Source organism: Chenopodium album, chromosome 14 (assembly GCF_948465745.1).
Source record: "Chenopodium album chromosome 14, dcCheAlbu1.1, whole genome shotgun sequence".
NCBI lineage: Eukaryota > Viridiplantae > Streptophyta > Magnoliopsida > Caryophyllales > Amaranthaceae > Chenopodium > Chenopodium album.
The window spans coordinates 12,817,128-12,834,130 of NC_137847.1; the positions used below are offsets into that span (position 1 = coordinate 12,817,128).

General features: G+C 37.2%; 1 protein-coding gene across 1 annotated transcript; it reads right to left on the reverse strand.

The window, feature by feature from the left end:
- Nucleotides 1-99: 99 nt before the first annotated feature.
- On the reverse strand, nt 100-2,289 carry LOC145577799 (uncharacterized). Its single transcript, XM_081635238.1, has 4 exons — nt 1,345-2,289; nt 905-1,256; nt 579-821; nt 100-458 (listed from the first exon to the last, which is right to left on the reverse strand). The coding sequence occupies exons 1-4, from the start codon at nt 2,287-2,289 to the stop codon at nt 100-102; spliced, it is 1,899 nt and encodes a 632-aa protein (XP_081491364.1).
- Nucleotides 2,290-17,003: the final 14,714 nt, after the last annotated feature.

Below are 17,003 nucleotides of genomic sequence, written 5' to 3' on the forward strand. Positions count from 1 at the left end.
TGGCGACTCTTTTGCTCTAGCTTCCTTCCCTTTGGACGCCACCATGCTTAAGTGTATGATCACAGTAGGGTTCAAGTGTGGGATGTCTTGAAATATTCCCTACACAGAGACACCCTTCTTTGTTCTTGGTGATCTTCTTACAGGCTGGGATGTTGGAGCAGTTGTTGTTGGATCAGGCTGGGACAGGGGCAACCCCTTTGTCAGTGCAGCAGTTGTTGTTGGCTCAGGCTGGGACAAAGACAACCCCTTTGGCTTTGATTTTGGGGCATGTTTCTTGTTCTGCTGCCCTGCATTTGCTGCCATAGATGCCTTCTCTTTCCCAGTAAGACCACCTTGGCATGTTTGAGAGTTATGCCCATAATTATGGCACTTGCTGTACTTAACAGTCTTGGACCTCTTTCCCTTAGCCTGTTCACCTTCCTCCCTTCTTCTATTTCTTGCAAGCCATTGCTCAACATCTGGGATGGATTTGATGGTGTTGGCTTAAATCATCTTGTACCTTCTCAAGGAGTACCATTCACTCACAAGCTTCTTAGGATCTTCATGTGCATGTATAATAGCTCTCATTACATGCTTACATGGCAAACCAGATAGCTGCCACACATTGCAGGCACAAGTCTTGTCATTTAAGTTCACAGGCAACACAGATTTACCATCTAGCACTTCATATTCTCCAGCTCTAGCCTTTAAACATCTACAAGTCCTTGACTCATGACTAAGCACTTGTAGTCTTTTGATGATATTTGGACAAATATCATCATTCCAACTCTCACACTGCTCCCTTCTAGTGGCCAGTCTAACCATAGTCAGTCTTCTGATCCCTGCAATAACAGGTTAAGATGGTCAATGTTATTTCCTAAGTATGGTAATTCATATACAACATAAGCTATTTATAACAAGCTACCTTCAAGTAAAGTGAGAACAGGTCTGCATCTGTTAATTTCCAAAGTAGCATTAAAGCTTTCAACAAAATTTGACTTGTTCACATCACACTTTATATTTGGGTTAAAAGCATGTTTAGACCATGTTGACTGGGGTCCCACTTTTGCCAACCATTCTAATGCTAATGGATTAGCCTTCTTCGGAGCTTCCATTACCTTTTTAAAAGTAAAAGGGTTGTAAGCTCCAACATCCTTCCAAAAGAGTGAGAACATAAGTAAGCCTGGAAACTCTCCCTTGAAGTTCTTAACAAGATGTTTGCAGCAGTACCTTCTTCCAAATTTTGGCCACAAATCAGTTAGTGCAGCTTGTATACCCTGCATTGCATACAGACCATCAAAGTGTTGTCAGCAAGACATCCTTTAGTAAAACTATGAAATACAAAGAGAAGGGAACAGAGTCTACCTTTTGCCTATATGAGATGATACACCATTCATCTCCTCTTCCACTATCCTTCAATGCATTCTTCAAATGCCATATGAAAAATTTCCAGGTACCAGTGTTTTCAGCTTCAACTATTGCCCAGGCAACTGGAAAAAGTTCATTATTTGCATCTAAAGCAACAGCTGCCAGAAGCACTCCACCATAGTTCCCTTTAAGGTGCGTCCCATCTACCCCAATTATGCTTCTACAACCAGCAAATAGCCCATCCAATACAACTTTAAAAGATATGAAAATGCTCTTAAATGCTAATGGGCTTTCTGGATGGGTTGCAGGATTCCAAGCACAGTTTGCTAAGGAATTGGGGTTCAAAGCTTTAATGACATCACAGTACAATGGCAGCAGCTTGTAAGACACATCATGCCCTTCATGGATTTCTTCTAAGGCCTTAGCTCTCACTCTGTACAGTGTTGACTGAGCCATTTCTATGCTAAACCTTTTCCATAGCAGTTCATTCAATGACTTAGCAGGTATGTCATTGTTTGCTCTAATGTCTTCCATCAAGAACCTTTTAGCCCACCTCACATTAACCATGCTGTTCCTAGACTCCAATCCTTGGCAGGTGTGTTCAGAGTTCTGAATGCCTTTAATAGCCCAAGTGGTTCCATCTGGCAGAACAGCAGCATGCAATCTCCACTGACAGTGTGCATCAGAACATCTAACTGTGTATCTCAGGTTGTTTGCATAGTCCACTACCAATGAAAAGCCACATTGAATACAGTAGTCCCTTACAACATCCCTAAGATGTTGTTTGTCTATGAATAGCTGCCATAGTTTTAACTCAATTCTCCAAAAACCCATATCCTGATACACTTCTCCATTGTTGTAAAGCTTACTAAAGTAATTGTCCTCATCCTTCTCACACTCAAAAGCAGGCTCATCAAATAGATCAAAAGTGTCCTCAACCATTGCACCATACTCCTCTTGAGGTATGTCTTCTTCAGTGTCAACACTCTGACCCCTCATCACCATCATTTGGTTCATATCCTCCATCATATTCTTCATCATATAAAGACAGGCTCTGATTCTCATTCCTATTACTACCAGCACCCAAACTACCAGAACTACTCCTTCTTCTACTCCCAACTACACTCATAGTGTTCACATCACTATCACCACTAGATGCACTAGTACTTATCACAATTCCCTTCCTCTTTGCAGTAGTCCTAGGAAGTTTTCTCCTAAAAATGGTTGTTGCCCTAGAAGACTTAGATGATTAAGAATTCTGCTCTCCACCAAACTATCCAGTGTTTGCTAAGGGTGCAATCATAGATTGGGTACAAGGCTGGGATTGTGTTTGTTGGAGACTGATTTGTGGCTGGGGTTCATGTTCTGTCTCAGGTTCATGGTCTGGCTGAGGTTCAAATTATATGTGTTGATCAACTTGCCATGGTGTTGGTGAGATATTAAACCAATCTTCAAGTGCATTACCCCTACCCCTGCCACTTCCTCTCCCTCTCCCAATTCCCCTACCTCTCCTAGTACCCCTTCCTCTCCTTCTCCCTCTCCCCCTACCTCACCCTCTTCCTCTTATAGGTCCATCCCTCAAAATATCATCCCAAGTATCTTTAATATTAGTGCCCTCAGGTATATAAGCTTCAACTATGGGTTTGGGTATAAACTCTGATGTTTTCAAACTAGCAACATGCCTCTCAAATTCCTCTTCAGAAATAACCTCAGCTTCATTCAAAGTGTTCTGTCTTTTTTTAGGGTTCAGTTTAGGTATCTTAGCACTAGGACTTCCTATTTCATTAACTACTTGTTTATCAATGTCCATGATTGATTTACCTAAAACAAGTGGCCTAGCAGCAGACACAACTTTAGTATCCTTAAGGCCATCCCCTACCCATACATATATCTCTTTCTTATCAGGTAGGTTAGCAAACATCTTCATCAAATCAGCATCACATTCCAGAGAAACATGCTTCATTTTATACACATATTTAAAAGTGGGGTGTTTGGGTGTTTCTACATTTTTTTCCTTAGCCTTCTCCCAATACTCAACTATTAGGTCTATTAAATTCACCTTATCATTGTCCTCAACTTTTACAGAAACATCTATACCATTATATTGAAATTGTAACACTACAACATCACCCATTCTGCAACAAACGCACAACCAAACAAAACACAGCAACAAACACTATAAGAATCATACCCTAACACACGAAAATAGAGCATAGCATACTAATATAAATTGCAAAAAATTATACATACCTGGCTTCAACTCAAGTCTGATGTTGTAATTTTCTTCAGATACTTGCTAAAAATTTGATCTTTCAATCCCACGCGTGTAATTTTGCCATAATCCACCCAGCAAACCCACGAATATTCTACCCAAAAAACCCCAAATAATCCCCCCAAAAAACCCCAATTTGTTGGTTTTTACCCTAGGAATTAAACAAAAACCCAGAATTTCTAAATCCCTTGTATTATTTAGTTTGATGTTCTTCGCAAATTCCTCTCCAGATTTTCTCTTGCAAATGAAGAAGATGATCGATCAGTGTTATGCCCATAAATTGATTAGACACAGTTGGTTAGAGTAAAATAAATGGGGGCAAATTTGTCTTTTCGCATCTCAGGACCTAAACCATGGTTAAACACTTAACCAATACTTAAACACAAGTTACCATTTGATTAATCAGATTAATGTTTGATTACCACAGATAATTAAAAGTTGCACCCTTTACCATTGAGAAAAAAAATTAGTTAGTGATTATCAGTGAGAATTTCCTAAAAAATAATAATTTAGAACATAAGGAAAAAAACTTTAGAACATAAGCAAAAAAGTTTAGAACATAGAAAGAAAATTTAGAATATAAGCAAAAAAAGTTTAGAACATAAGAAGAAAAAGTTTAGAACATAAGCAAAAAAAATTAGAATATAAGCAAAAAAGTTCGAGAATACCTTCTCTATGTTCTTACCGAATCCTTAGGGAACGCTCTAGTGAGATCACCTTCTCTATGTAAGAACATTTGAGAACACTTTTTATGTTCTAAAGTGTTATCCATATGTTTTAAAATTTAAATTAAATGTTTTATTCACATATTGACAGGATAAAGTCATATCACCTAGTCAAAAATAATTCCTAAGTCCACTAACTATGCAGATAGGGAAGAAGGGTCGAACTATAGGGAAACGAATTAATTTATTCCTAATTAAATTAAACAATCCAAATTATTAAGTAACTAAATTATAGATATGATAAATTAAAGTAAGGGAGATGAAAGTAGGGAGAAATCAATAATAAAATCCTAGGGTATAGGTTCACCAATAAATAATATCCCGGGGTAAAACACAATAATCAATCATCAATGCATCAACTAATCAGATCATAAAGGGCTTTCGCTACGTATTACAATCACATAATTAATCTACCGGTATTAAATCGTATCTGTCGAATCTTGACTTAACCATTTATAAATTAACCTGCCTATTGAAACTAAGCCTAAACATCAATTCTCATCTGTCGAATCTCAAATCAATATTGCTAAACTCATACAATAAACCAGGCCTAATCTAATTGCATAGCATTAAATCAATCAATAGGAAATTAATCAAGCATTGACAATCAACAATAATAAATTACCCCTTCATATTATTCATGGATCCCCACAAACCCTAGAAAGAAAACTACTCACACGTAATTAAATCTAAACTAATCAAAGCAAATAAACAAGACATGATGAATTAAAGAAATTAAATTTCTGAAAATAATAGAGAAGAAATCGTTATCAAAGTTAACGAAATTATGAATTGAATTAAAGAACAAAGTTAAAGAGAGAGAAACAAGAGTGAAGTTTAAACTAGAGACTAAGTAGAGAGAGAAAAGCTAAGAGAAGAGATAATTGTGTCAAAACAACTAAAAACGTATTTATACAAAGCCTCTAAATATCCTAATTAAAAACTAAGTAAAATCGCTGGAATTAATCCTCCAAGAGGCGCACCGGTCTGGCGCCAGCTCGCCCGGTCGGGCCTGCCTTTTCATCAAGTGTGCATCTCTCGCGCCCGACCGGACGCGAGACAGGGCGAAGCATGCCCTTCTTCCTCTTCCGCCCGGCCCGGTCGGGTGCGCCTCAGGGCGAGGTGCTTGACCCGAGCGAGGCCACTTGGAGCAACTTGGACTTCTTGTTTGGGCTATTAATTTCGGCCCAAACTAAATTTCCTCCTTGGGAATTTAATCACTTGGTCCAATGCCTCGATTGATGACTCTAACCGGCCTTGGGCTACGAAAGATGGTCGTGCTTTTCCAATGCTCATAGTTGCTCCAAATAATCGCGGGAAAAATGCTCCAAGTGTGCAATTTCCTACAAAACTCAACCAAAACTACGAAAACACTAGAAAACACAAATTAGTAATAAAAGTGGCTCTAAAGAGCAAAAAACACTACTAATTACGACCAAGGGACGGGGGTGAATCACTATATAAAATAGACATATCAAACTCCCCCAAGCTAAACCTTTGTTTGTCCCTAAGCAAAGAGCTCATCAATGAATAATAAAACATGTCTCACCCCAAATAATCAAAATCAAGAACAACCAATTCAAGGCAAATCTAACAAACATGCTTCAACATCAACCAATCTCATCCATCCAATTACTCATCCTCCCTAAAAATTGTCAAGTAGAGCAAACCACAAGAGCATATAGAATTCAAGACTAGTGCTCACACACTCAACTCTCATTTATGTGGCGAGTAAAAGATGTACTCGATCGCTCTCCATCCCAACCCCTTTATATGTGAACAATGCCCTCCCAACTCACAATACTCGTGTGTTTAAAAGACATGCACTCAACCTAAATAGTCGACTCGAAATATGTCAAATCATCCTTTGCATTGCCAAACAACTAATTTCACATTCACACAACTCAATGCACAAAGGTCGGAAGGTCTTTAAAGCTTGTAATGTAAGGCTAGGGTAAAGGGTAAGAAATATTTGGGAAAATGTAAGAGAAAAACAACTCTTAAAGGGAGCCAAATCCTAATAAAACCTAAGGTCAAAAATAAATAATGACCAAATCATCTCCAACTCAACTCAAATCCACAATTTCATTCACCAAACAACCAATCCAATATAAAACAATATTTTCAACACTTACAATTTCATTCATAAAAATATAATAATGTAGAACTTGAGTGAATAAACAAACTTTAACTTTCAAACTTGATTTTTTTTCATTGAAACTCATCATCATTTTTTTTCTTTTGATCAACCTTCTCTTAGAACATTTGAACATTCAACAATTTTTCTCTTTTTGCTCTTTTTTTTTTTTCGAAGTTCACTTATTTTTTTTTTCACTTTTTTTTTTCTTGAACTTCTTTTTATTTTACTATCATGCTTTATTTTCCAAGAAATTCATCTTTCAAAATCATCAAAAATAAACCACAACCAAGAACAAAACAACTTCTCAACACCCACCCATATTGTGCAAATAATATGCACACTACAAACTCCCTTACCTCACTCACTAATAGCTCCCCCAAGCCAAGTTTGGGACTAGTAACCAATGGGGCTAAACCGGCTTGTAATGTGGTCAATAAACAACAAAAAGTCATGGCAACAACATGGGTAGCAAGAAGGGAACAAATGTATCTAATTTTCTCTGAAGGCCACCTAAAGAACAAATGCTTTCGTCCTCCTCAATGTGCATCATAATGAGCCATAAAAGCATTACTCAAAGTTGCAAACCAATACTCAAATTCAATGACATAACAGGAACTAAAACACATTCCTCACCAAATCAACTAGTTAAGCACTATATTCACAAGCAGTTGGACAAAATTGACGCATGTTAGGGCATCGAAGCAATCAAATATCAAATCATGGCTAACCTATCCACAATGTTCATCATCATATACCAAGAACTAAAATAACTTTTAAGTATGGCCACAGGGAAGCATGATTTACAATTCATTGGAACGTATTTTTGTATTTTTTTCATTTTCAAAGCGATAAAAACTATACTAGGAAGCAATAAATCTATACTAAAACACACCAAAAAACAAAAGAAAGAGAAGAAGAAAGACATCAACATCCAAAAATCTCCCCCAAACCAAGATTAGACAATGTCCTCATTGGCTCAGGAACTAGCCCAGTACGACTAATCCTCCGCATCCTCATCCATGGAGCCAAATCCTCCGCCGCTAACACCTGCACCACCAGAAGAACTACCACCAAAATAGTTAGGGTTATAAGTCCCCCCAGGAGGCCCTCCAAATGGAATGTCTTGGCCATATCCATGAAAGGCTGAATAATCCGTGTAAATGCCATTGGAGGTGGGATTGACGTATGCCTGAGGTGGTGCCTGAAACCAATCGGGGTAGAGAGCATCGTCGGGGATAGCACCCCGACAAGCACAGTCATCAAACATGGGAAATAAAGCTCTCCCCTAGTTTCTCTTAATGTACCCCAACCGTTGGTCTATGGAACCAACCATCTTCCTAAGCTCCCCATAAGACCCTTCAATACGGCCTATGGCCTGTCCTATACTCTGTAAATCCCAAACGGTCTCGGGATCTTGCCTAGGGGGAGGTGTAGGCATATGGGGTGGTGATGGCACCTCCATGGGCTCAGGCTGGGGTGGTGGAAGTGCTCGCCCCTGGGCATGGGCAACTAAGATATCATAGGTGAAAGACTCTTGCCCAAGGGGAAAAACGGTCAACTCAGGGTTAGGGAGGGGAAAGACACGCAAAGAAGGCTCCATTCTTGGCCTAACACACCAATGGGGGATTTGCTGACAATCTAATTCTATCCAATCCAGACTCTCCAAATACCTAGTGGTCATGAAAGTATCCCCCCCCCCCACAGTTAGTGAAACCCTCAGCCCTAGTCTCACTAAACCCGACTTTTTAACCGCTATCCTAGTAATAAGGCCTCCTAATCGAATAGGGGTCCTAGTGGTGGTACTACCGGTGGTATGTCGACTCAAATGGTTGATTATATACCTACCTATATTCCGTTTACCAAACCCAAACACATAGTGACCAATTATAGCTAGTTCATTAGTTTGAGCATTATGCGGTTCATACCTACCTAGAAAACAAGCGCCCGAAAATCTTTGCCAGATTTTAGGGACAGGATGGTGAATAGGTCGGGCACTTGCATGTTGGGAGTTTGGGCTCGGTAAACCAGTTAAAACACGATAAATATCTTCCATTTTATACTGTTCATGCCAATGGTGGGGGTGTTCAGATTCCAAATCAAACAATTTGCAAAATTCGATATAAGTTAAACTAATGTTTCTAGTGTTTAACCTAAAGTATAAATTAGGACCATTTTTACTATTAACAACATTCAAAGAAGATAGGAATTCACATGTTAGTTCACGATAAGTAGGATAAATGCATATCAACAAATTTTCTCATTCCTATATCATTCATGAATCGTCTAACATGATCATACAATCCTAAAGACTCAAGAGTAGGTCGGTGTAACCACCGAGAAGGGATTACCTCGCGCTCATAGAGCTTGATGAGTCATTTCCGTTGTGATTCGGATGCTCGGCCATTAATCAAGTTGCAATTCTGGATCATAGCCTTGACTTGAGCTTGAACCACGCCCCCCTTGTGTTCTTGACCTCTTTGACGCCATTTTTGAGTAAGGGTTTGGAAAAATTTTGTTTGAATTTGAACAAAATTGGTGTAGAAATGTAGAGGATGAAGAGAGGAGAAGGAATATGTAAAAATTTTGGTATTGGGTGAGAAATGAGGGGAAGATCTTAGAGAGAAGGTAGAGGAAATTAAGGTTTCAGAGAGAGAAAGAATGGAGGAAAGAGAATAAGGAGGAAAGAAAGAAGAAGGAAGAAGAAAGAAGACGGAAAAAAAGAGGTGGGAATCGGTTGACTAGTGTCGCGCCCGGTCGGGCGGCTTCTCACTCGATCGGGCGATCTAATGTGATATTATTACCCGCTCTCGCGCCCGATCGGGCGAAAAAAACCTTCGATTTTCTTCAGCTTTCGCGTCTGATCAGGCAGAAAAAAAGTCTGTACTCGTTAAGTCTCGCGCCCGGTCGGGCTCCGTCTCGCTCGGTCGGGCGAAATTTTTCAATTTTTCAAACTTCTTCTCGCGCCCGGTCGGGCGGATTTCTTCTTTTTAGAACTCTCTTCTCGTGCCCGGTCGGGCGGAGCATTGCCTGGTCGGGCACGCTACAGCACTAGGAGTCCGATTTTTCTTTTCTTTTCTCCAAATTTGGCTAACTCTTTTCCTCCAAATTTGTACAAAAACTCATAAAACTCATTAAATTCCCTCCTCTCACAAGAAAAATAAAGAAAGAAAACTAAACTAAAAAGCAAGAAAATACGGGTTGCCTCCCGCAAAGCGCTGGTTTATCTAGGTCCCGCACGACCCTCTTATCACATGTCACTCAAGATGAACTGGGATCGATTAGGTGAAGTAATTCAACCGCACCAATCGTTGCCCCTTCAGGGTATATCTTAAGTCTTTGACCATTTACCTTGAACTCACTACCATGTTCATCGATCAATTCCATATAACCAAACTTATTTGCCCTTTTAACAGTGAAAGGACCCAACCACCTTGACTTTAACTTTCCTGGGAAAAGTTTAAGCCTAAAGTTGAACAACAAAACCTTTTCACCCTCTTTGAACTCTCTCGGAAGGATCATCTTGTCGTGCCATCTATTGGTCTTCTCCTTGTAGATACGTGCACTATCATAGGCCGTCAACCTAAACTCATGTAGGTGATTTAGTTGAAGAAGCCTCTTTTCTCTCGCTAGCTTAGCATCCAAATTGAGCTCCTTAATAGCCCAATATGCCTTATACTCCAATTCCACCGGGAGGTGACATGCTTTACCATACACAAGTCTATAAGGAGTAGTACCAATCGGGGTCTTAAATGCAGTTCTGTAAGCCCAAAGGGTGTCATCCAACTTATCCCTCCAATCTTTCATTCCTTGATTTTTCCACCACCTTCTCTAGAATGGCCTTGATCTCACGATTAGAAACTTCAACTTGGCCACTCGTTTGGGGATGGTAGGCTAAACCTGTCCTATGGTATACAACATACTTTTTGAGGAGGGTATCTAACTTTCGCTCATGAAAGTGAGCTCTTCCATCACTGATTATAGCTCTAGGCACTCCAAATCTTGGAAAGATGGTTTTCTTGAAAAGCCTATGGACCACCTTGCATCATTGGTAGGAGTGGCAATGGCTTTAATCCACTTAGATACATAATCAACGGCGACAAGTATATAACGATTCCCTCTTGATGAAGGAAACGGTCCCATGTAATCAACACCCCAAACATCAAAAATTTCAACTTCCAATATTCCAGTTTGAGGCATCTCATGCCGCCGTGAGATGTTGCCAGTCCTCTGGCAAGAGTCACAAGCCTGCACAAAGTGTTAGCATCCTTAAACATAGTGGGCCAATAAAAACCCGACTCATTAATTTTGGCCATCGTTTTGGTGGGACCATGATGTCCTCCATAAGGTGAGTTGTGGCAACTAGTGAGAATGTCGTGGACTTCCCATTCGGGAACACACCTGCGAAATAATCCATCTGCACACTCACGAAACAAAAAAAGATCATCCCAAAAATAATGTTTAACATCATAAAGGAACTTCTTTTTCTGTTGGTAGGACAAGTCAAGAGGTAGAGTACCACCCACCAAATAATTAGCATAATCAGCATACCAAGGGTGTTGCTCTACAACTGCATACAAGTGGTCATCAGGGAAAGAATCATTTATAGGAAGAGAATCCTTACCCTCATCATATCTGATACGTGACAAGTGGTTTGCCACAACGTTCTTTGTACCTTTCTTTTCCTTAATCTCCACATCAAAGTCTTGGAGCAAGAGAACCCAACGTAGGAGCCTAGGCTTTGATTCCGCCTTGGCTATCAAGTACTTCAAAGCTGCATGGTCAGTAAAGACAATAACTTTAGAACCAAATAGATATGATCTAAATTTTTCTAAAGCATAAATCACAGCAAGAAACTCCTTCTCCGTAGTGGCATAGTTGACTTAGGCTTCATCCAAAGTTTTACTTGCATAATAAATAGCATGCAAAACTTTGTTCTTTCTTTGTCCTAGCACAGCTCCTAATGAAAAATCACTTGCATCACACATAATCTTGAAAGGAAGATTCCAATCGGGTGCACATATGATGGGTGCCGATATCAAATCCTGCTTAATCTTGTTAAAAGCCTCAAGACACTCGTTAGTAAAATCAAATGGGGAATCCTTGAGTAAAAGCTGATTTAGTGGTTTAGCAAATTTTAGAAAAATCTTTGATAAAACGACGATAAAACCCCGCATGACCTAAGAAACTTCTAACCCCCTTAACATTAACTGGAGGAGGCAATTGCTCAATCACAGAAATCTTAGCCTTATTGTAGGGAATATTTCAAGCATCCCACACTTGAGCCCCACTGTGATCATGCACTTAAGAATGGTGGTGTCCAAAGGGAAGGAAGCTAGAGTAAAAGAGTCACCAACAAGTTTTAGGAACTTGTAAACCGTTCACAGGGTGAAGGTTACATCCCTTAACGATCCAGGAGATCGTTAACTCCAATAGGTCTAGAACCATGACTGGAAGTTCGGGGATGAAGGTACAAATCCAATCTAAAAGAGATTGAACTTGCCCTAAAAATAGGCCTCTGCTTTATTCTTCTCGTATTCATGTGCGCTTTCTGACTAACATACAATTATTAGGCTAACCCTAAACCTGTTTAATCTATGTTGGTTGAATATTACAACAAAGCTATTATTGGCAATCACTTGAATTATAATCATATTAACCTAAACAAGATTATTAATTATCTGATTAAGCATGATTACAAGTACAAATTTCCTTTAAAATGCATAAAAGGCGTGATCAAGCAATAACAATAATAATAATAAATATAATATCAAGCAACATAATAACAATCATCATCATAATAATAATATTCTCAATCTCAAAGCATAATAATATTAGCAAGATCCTAGGCATGATGTTAACAAGATTAATAACAAACCCTAGAATGTCACTAAACAATAAAAATCAATTAGCCCTAACATGACACTAACATGATATTAGGAAAGAAATAGGAAGCATCATAATAATATACATGATATTAGAAATTTTAGTTATTACCCTAAACATGATACTAGGAAGCAATATAACATCCTAACATGATACTAGGAATCAACAAAATAATTTAAGCATGATTTCTATATCAAAAGATCAATAAAACAATTAAAGTACTTACTTCGATGCCTCATACTCTTTCTAATAACAAAATACACACGTTAGTAACTTCAAGGAAAATAATAAATCAAACAATTAATTTAAATAATTGAAATAGGGATTTGGGACCAAACCCTTAGAAATATTAAACCTTTCACGTCTAGGGCGAAGGCAACTTCGAACTTGGCTAGTTGTGTCTAGAAATAATGTATGAGGAATTTTGTAAGAGGGAAGGTTTAGAAAAAGAATAGAGAGAGAGAAAGCTTCTAGCTTTTAGAGAGAGAATAGAGAGAGATAATGGTTGTGAATGATTAAAAACGGGGAGATACGACCCCTATTTATAGAAAAATGGTCCGGGATCAAATCAATTCATATTCGGAATAAAATACCTCCTGTCGCCAATGATAGGATTTAGCGCCAGACTACAGAAGCAGCGCCAGGCGACAGATATTAGCGCCAAGCGACAGGCCTGTCGTTTGGCGCTGGGATAGTTTTTTACGGATTTTGTTTTTATCATATCTTTTGATCCAGAAGTTTAAATAAGTCATATAATATGTCGTTGGAAAGCTCTTGAAGCCTACTTTTTAACACAGTTAGAATCAAATTAAAATATTTTGTAGATAAAAAGATATGGCCGAAATAGTTGAAGGGTGTCAGTTTTGGATAGAGTTTCGTATTCCTTTCATATCTTTTTCGTTATAGCTCGGAATTAATATTATAACATATCATTGGAAAGATAATTTCAAGATCTATCCAAACATATAAGATCTGGATAAAAATTATGAGGCACAAAAATAATATTTGACTGTCTTTTAACATCTTTAAATTCGAATAGAATTAGGACTTAAAAAAAGAAAGTTTTTATTCAATTTCAAATTCTTTGATCTTATCTTTTCAAAAAAGGACGATTAAGATCTTTTAGAAACTTATAGAAGCTTCTAATAAATCCTAACTAGGTGTGAAGCCCGTGCGTTGCACGACTTTATTTTTAATATTATTTTAGATTTGTTTTGACATTTATGATTATTATTATTATTATTATTATTATTATTATATTAACAAAAAAAAAAAAACACCAATGTGTGCTTCAAATAGAATTCTCTCTTCTACACATCTATGCAGAGTACTCTATTCTTTTTTTGTAGTTTTGATTTATGTATCTTGTGTCTCCTGTGAATGACGCTGACAGGATTATCCTATTCCCTTTTTCAGCCCTAAATATGTAGTGTGTAGAGTATATCGTTTCTTTGTAATTCTGGTACATATTTCTTGTGCCTCCGATCAATGACGGTGATAAGATTAATTTTTTTTCCATCTCCAACCTTAGTTGTATCTTTGTTTACCATTGCATCCTCGAAGGTATTATAAATTTCACTTTGTGTAGCCATGAATCTTGGGATCTCCGACTATGAAAAGAAACAATTAATATTTTTCTGTGTATTGTGAATTAAATTAAGGCCTATTTATAAGGAAATACAATACATCATATCTTCTCTACATAAATCTTATCATTCTTTATAAAATCCTTTTTAATTGTTATCCATATCAATGTTGTTTTTATTAACGACGCCAATCACATGAATATGCCATGGTAATTTATCTTGTTAATTTAAAATTTTATCATTTTTTTAGTTATTATCTATATGAATAATTTTTTTTTATTTATTTTTTGTTTTTATACATATTACATTTTTTACGTGATTTTTGATATTTGGGATAACAATAATCATATATTATGATTTTTTGTAATTATGTTTTTTTTTTTAATATCACTTTTTTGAAAGTCTGTGAAACTTGTTAAAAGGATTAACATATTTTATTTGAAATAATTAGATAAATCATTAGATTAGTATGATAATTTTAATTTTTCATTTTTTTTTGTATAGTTTTTTGAACCGTAGAAAGATAATGGTAGGATAGAATTAATAAATTTTTAAAGGGTTAACATATTTTATTTGAAATACTTAGATAAATCATTAGATTAGTATGATAATTTTAATTTTTCATTTTATTGTTTTTATTTCATCCTACGTGGCACATCCTACGTGGCACACATAAATATGTGGCGCTCTACTTTTTTTTTAAATAACAAAATCCTATGTGGCTCTCTAAAATCTCTGGGAAAAACTCCCCTTTATATATATATATATATATATATATATATATATATATATATTAGATCAGTTTAGGAATAGGATTAAACCTTTGGACCCTCCACATGATCATTGGGTCGTAGGTAAAATCCGGTTTGGGCCGAGTTTAGTATTTTGGCCATAACTTCCTCATTATTCATCGAAATTGGGCTTATAATATATCGTTGGAAAGGTCTTTTCAAGCCCCATCCAACTACACTATTATTGGACCCTTATCATGGACCGAACCAAATTGGACTGGCTATTTTCATATATAGAGTGAAAGAAGAAACATTTTTGAAAACAGAAAGAGAGATATTTTAATAAAAGCATCCACATCACTAGACCCTTTTACTTCGTTCGATAATCAAATGACATCACTGGGTTTGGTTTTGGGGAGACACATTTGGGTGTCTACACTTATCTACCTGTATACCCTTATCAGATACAATATGACCAAGAACTACTCCCTCTGTTACCATAAAGTGACACTTCTCCTAATTTAAAATTAAGTTGCATTCTTCACATCTTTTCAAAATTTTAGCGAGATTTACAAGGCATGCATCAAATGAAGACCCATACACACTAAAATCATTCATAAAGACTTCCATGATAGACTCTATGAAATTAGAAAAAATACTCATCATGCAACGTTAAAAGGTAGCGGGGGCATTATATAAACCAAAGGGCATTCTGCGATATGCAAAAGTACCATAAGGACATGTAAATGTAGTTTTTTTCCTGATCTTCAGGGTGAATTGGAATTTGAAAAAATCCCGAATACCCATCTAAATAGGAAAAGAACTTTTGATTAGCTAACCTCTCAAGCATTTGATCAATAAAGGGGAGAAGGAAGTGATCTTTTTTAGTGGCGATATTTAATCTACGATAATCTATGCACATACGCCACCCTGTAACAGTTCTAGTGGGAATCAATTCATTTTTATCATTTTTAATCACAGTCATCCCACCCTTTTTAGGAACCACCTGAACAGGACTTACCCACTTTGAGTCAGAAATAGGATACATAATACATGCATCAAGTAATTTCATAACCTCTTTCTTAACTACTTCCTGCATATTAGGATTCAACCTCCTCTGGGGTTGAATACATGGCTTGTAGTTGTCCTCTAGATGTATCCTGTGCATACAAAAATCAGGGCTAATACCCTTGAGATCATCAATACTGTACCCTATTGCCCTTTTGTGGGTTCGAAAAACCTCTAGAAGTTGGGAAGTTTGTGGGTCATCAAGTGCAGTACTAATGATCACAGGGTATAATTCTTGCTCATCAAGAAAAACATATTTTAAATGACAAGGGAGAGGTTTTAGTTCAGGTTTCTTAACCTCTGCAGGTTTTGATTCCTGAACTAATTTCACTACCTTCTTGCTCTCTATAGGATCAAATTCTTCAATTGCGAGAGCATTTTCTATGGCGTCCACCTCTGTACTCCAAATACTCGAATTACCTGCATTTAATTCGCCACAAAGAATTTCCTCCAAGGGATCTCTTGCAGGTACCTGTGGTAAGCTTTCTTCAAATATATCATCCATTATATCAATCACATCAATTAAACAATAGTTTTCCTCTGGCATAGGTCCTTTCAAAACCTTCCCTAAATTAAAAGTGATATTATCATCTCCAACAGAAAGGGTTAGTTTACCATTTTTTACATCAATTATGGCTCCTGCAGTGTGGAGAAAAGGCCTACCTAATATAATGAGAATTTATGTATCCTCAGCCATGTCTAAAATAACAAAATCTACAGGGATAAAAAATTTACCAACTTTGACAGGAACATCCTCTAAAATACCTAAGGGGTATTTAACAAAACGGTCTTTCATTTGTAAAGTAATGTTAGTTTCTTTCAAATCACCCATATTAAGTTTAGAACACATAGACGATGGCATAACACTAATGCTAGCACCCAAATCAAATAATGCTTTATCTATGAAGACATTACCAATATGACAAGGGATAGAAAAACTACCAGGATCCTTTAATTTAGGAGGGGATTTATTTTGCAATATAGCACTACACTCCTCTGTAAAAGCTACAGTTTCTATCTCATCAAAGGCCCATTTCCTAGTCAAAATATATTTCATAAATTTAGCATATGCAGGAACCTGAGTGATTAAATCAGTGAAAGGAACTGTTACTTGCAAATTTTTCACTACCTCCAAGAACTTACCAAATTGCTTATCAAACTTACTCTTCAAATGTCTATTTAGGAATGGAAGTTTGATGACTGGGCCCTGCACATCTCCACCCTTGTCCAGAGATTTACCCTGCAAAGAAA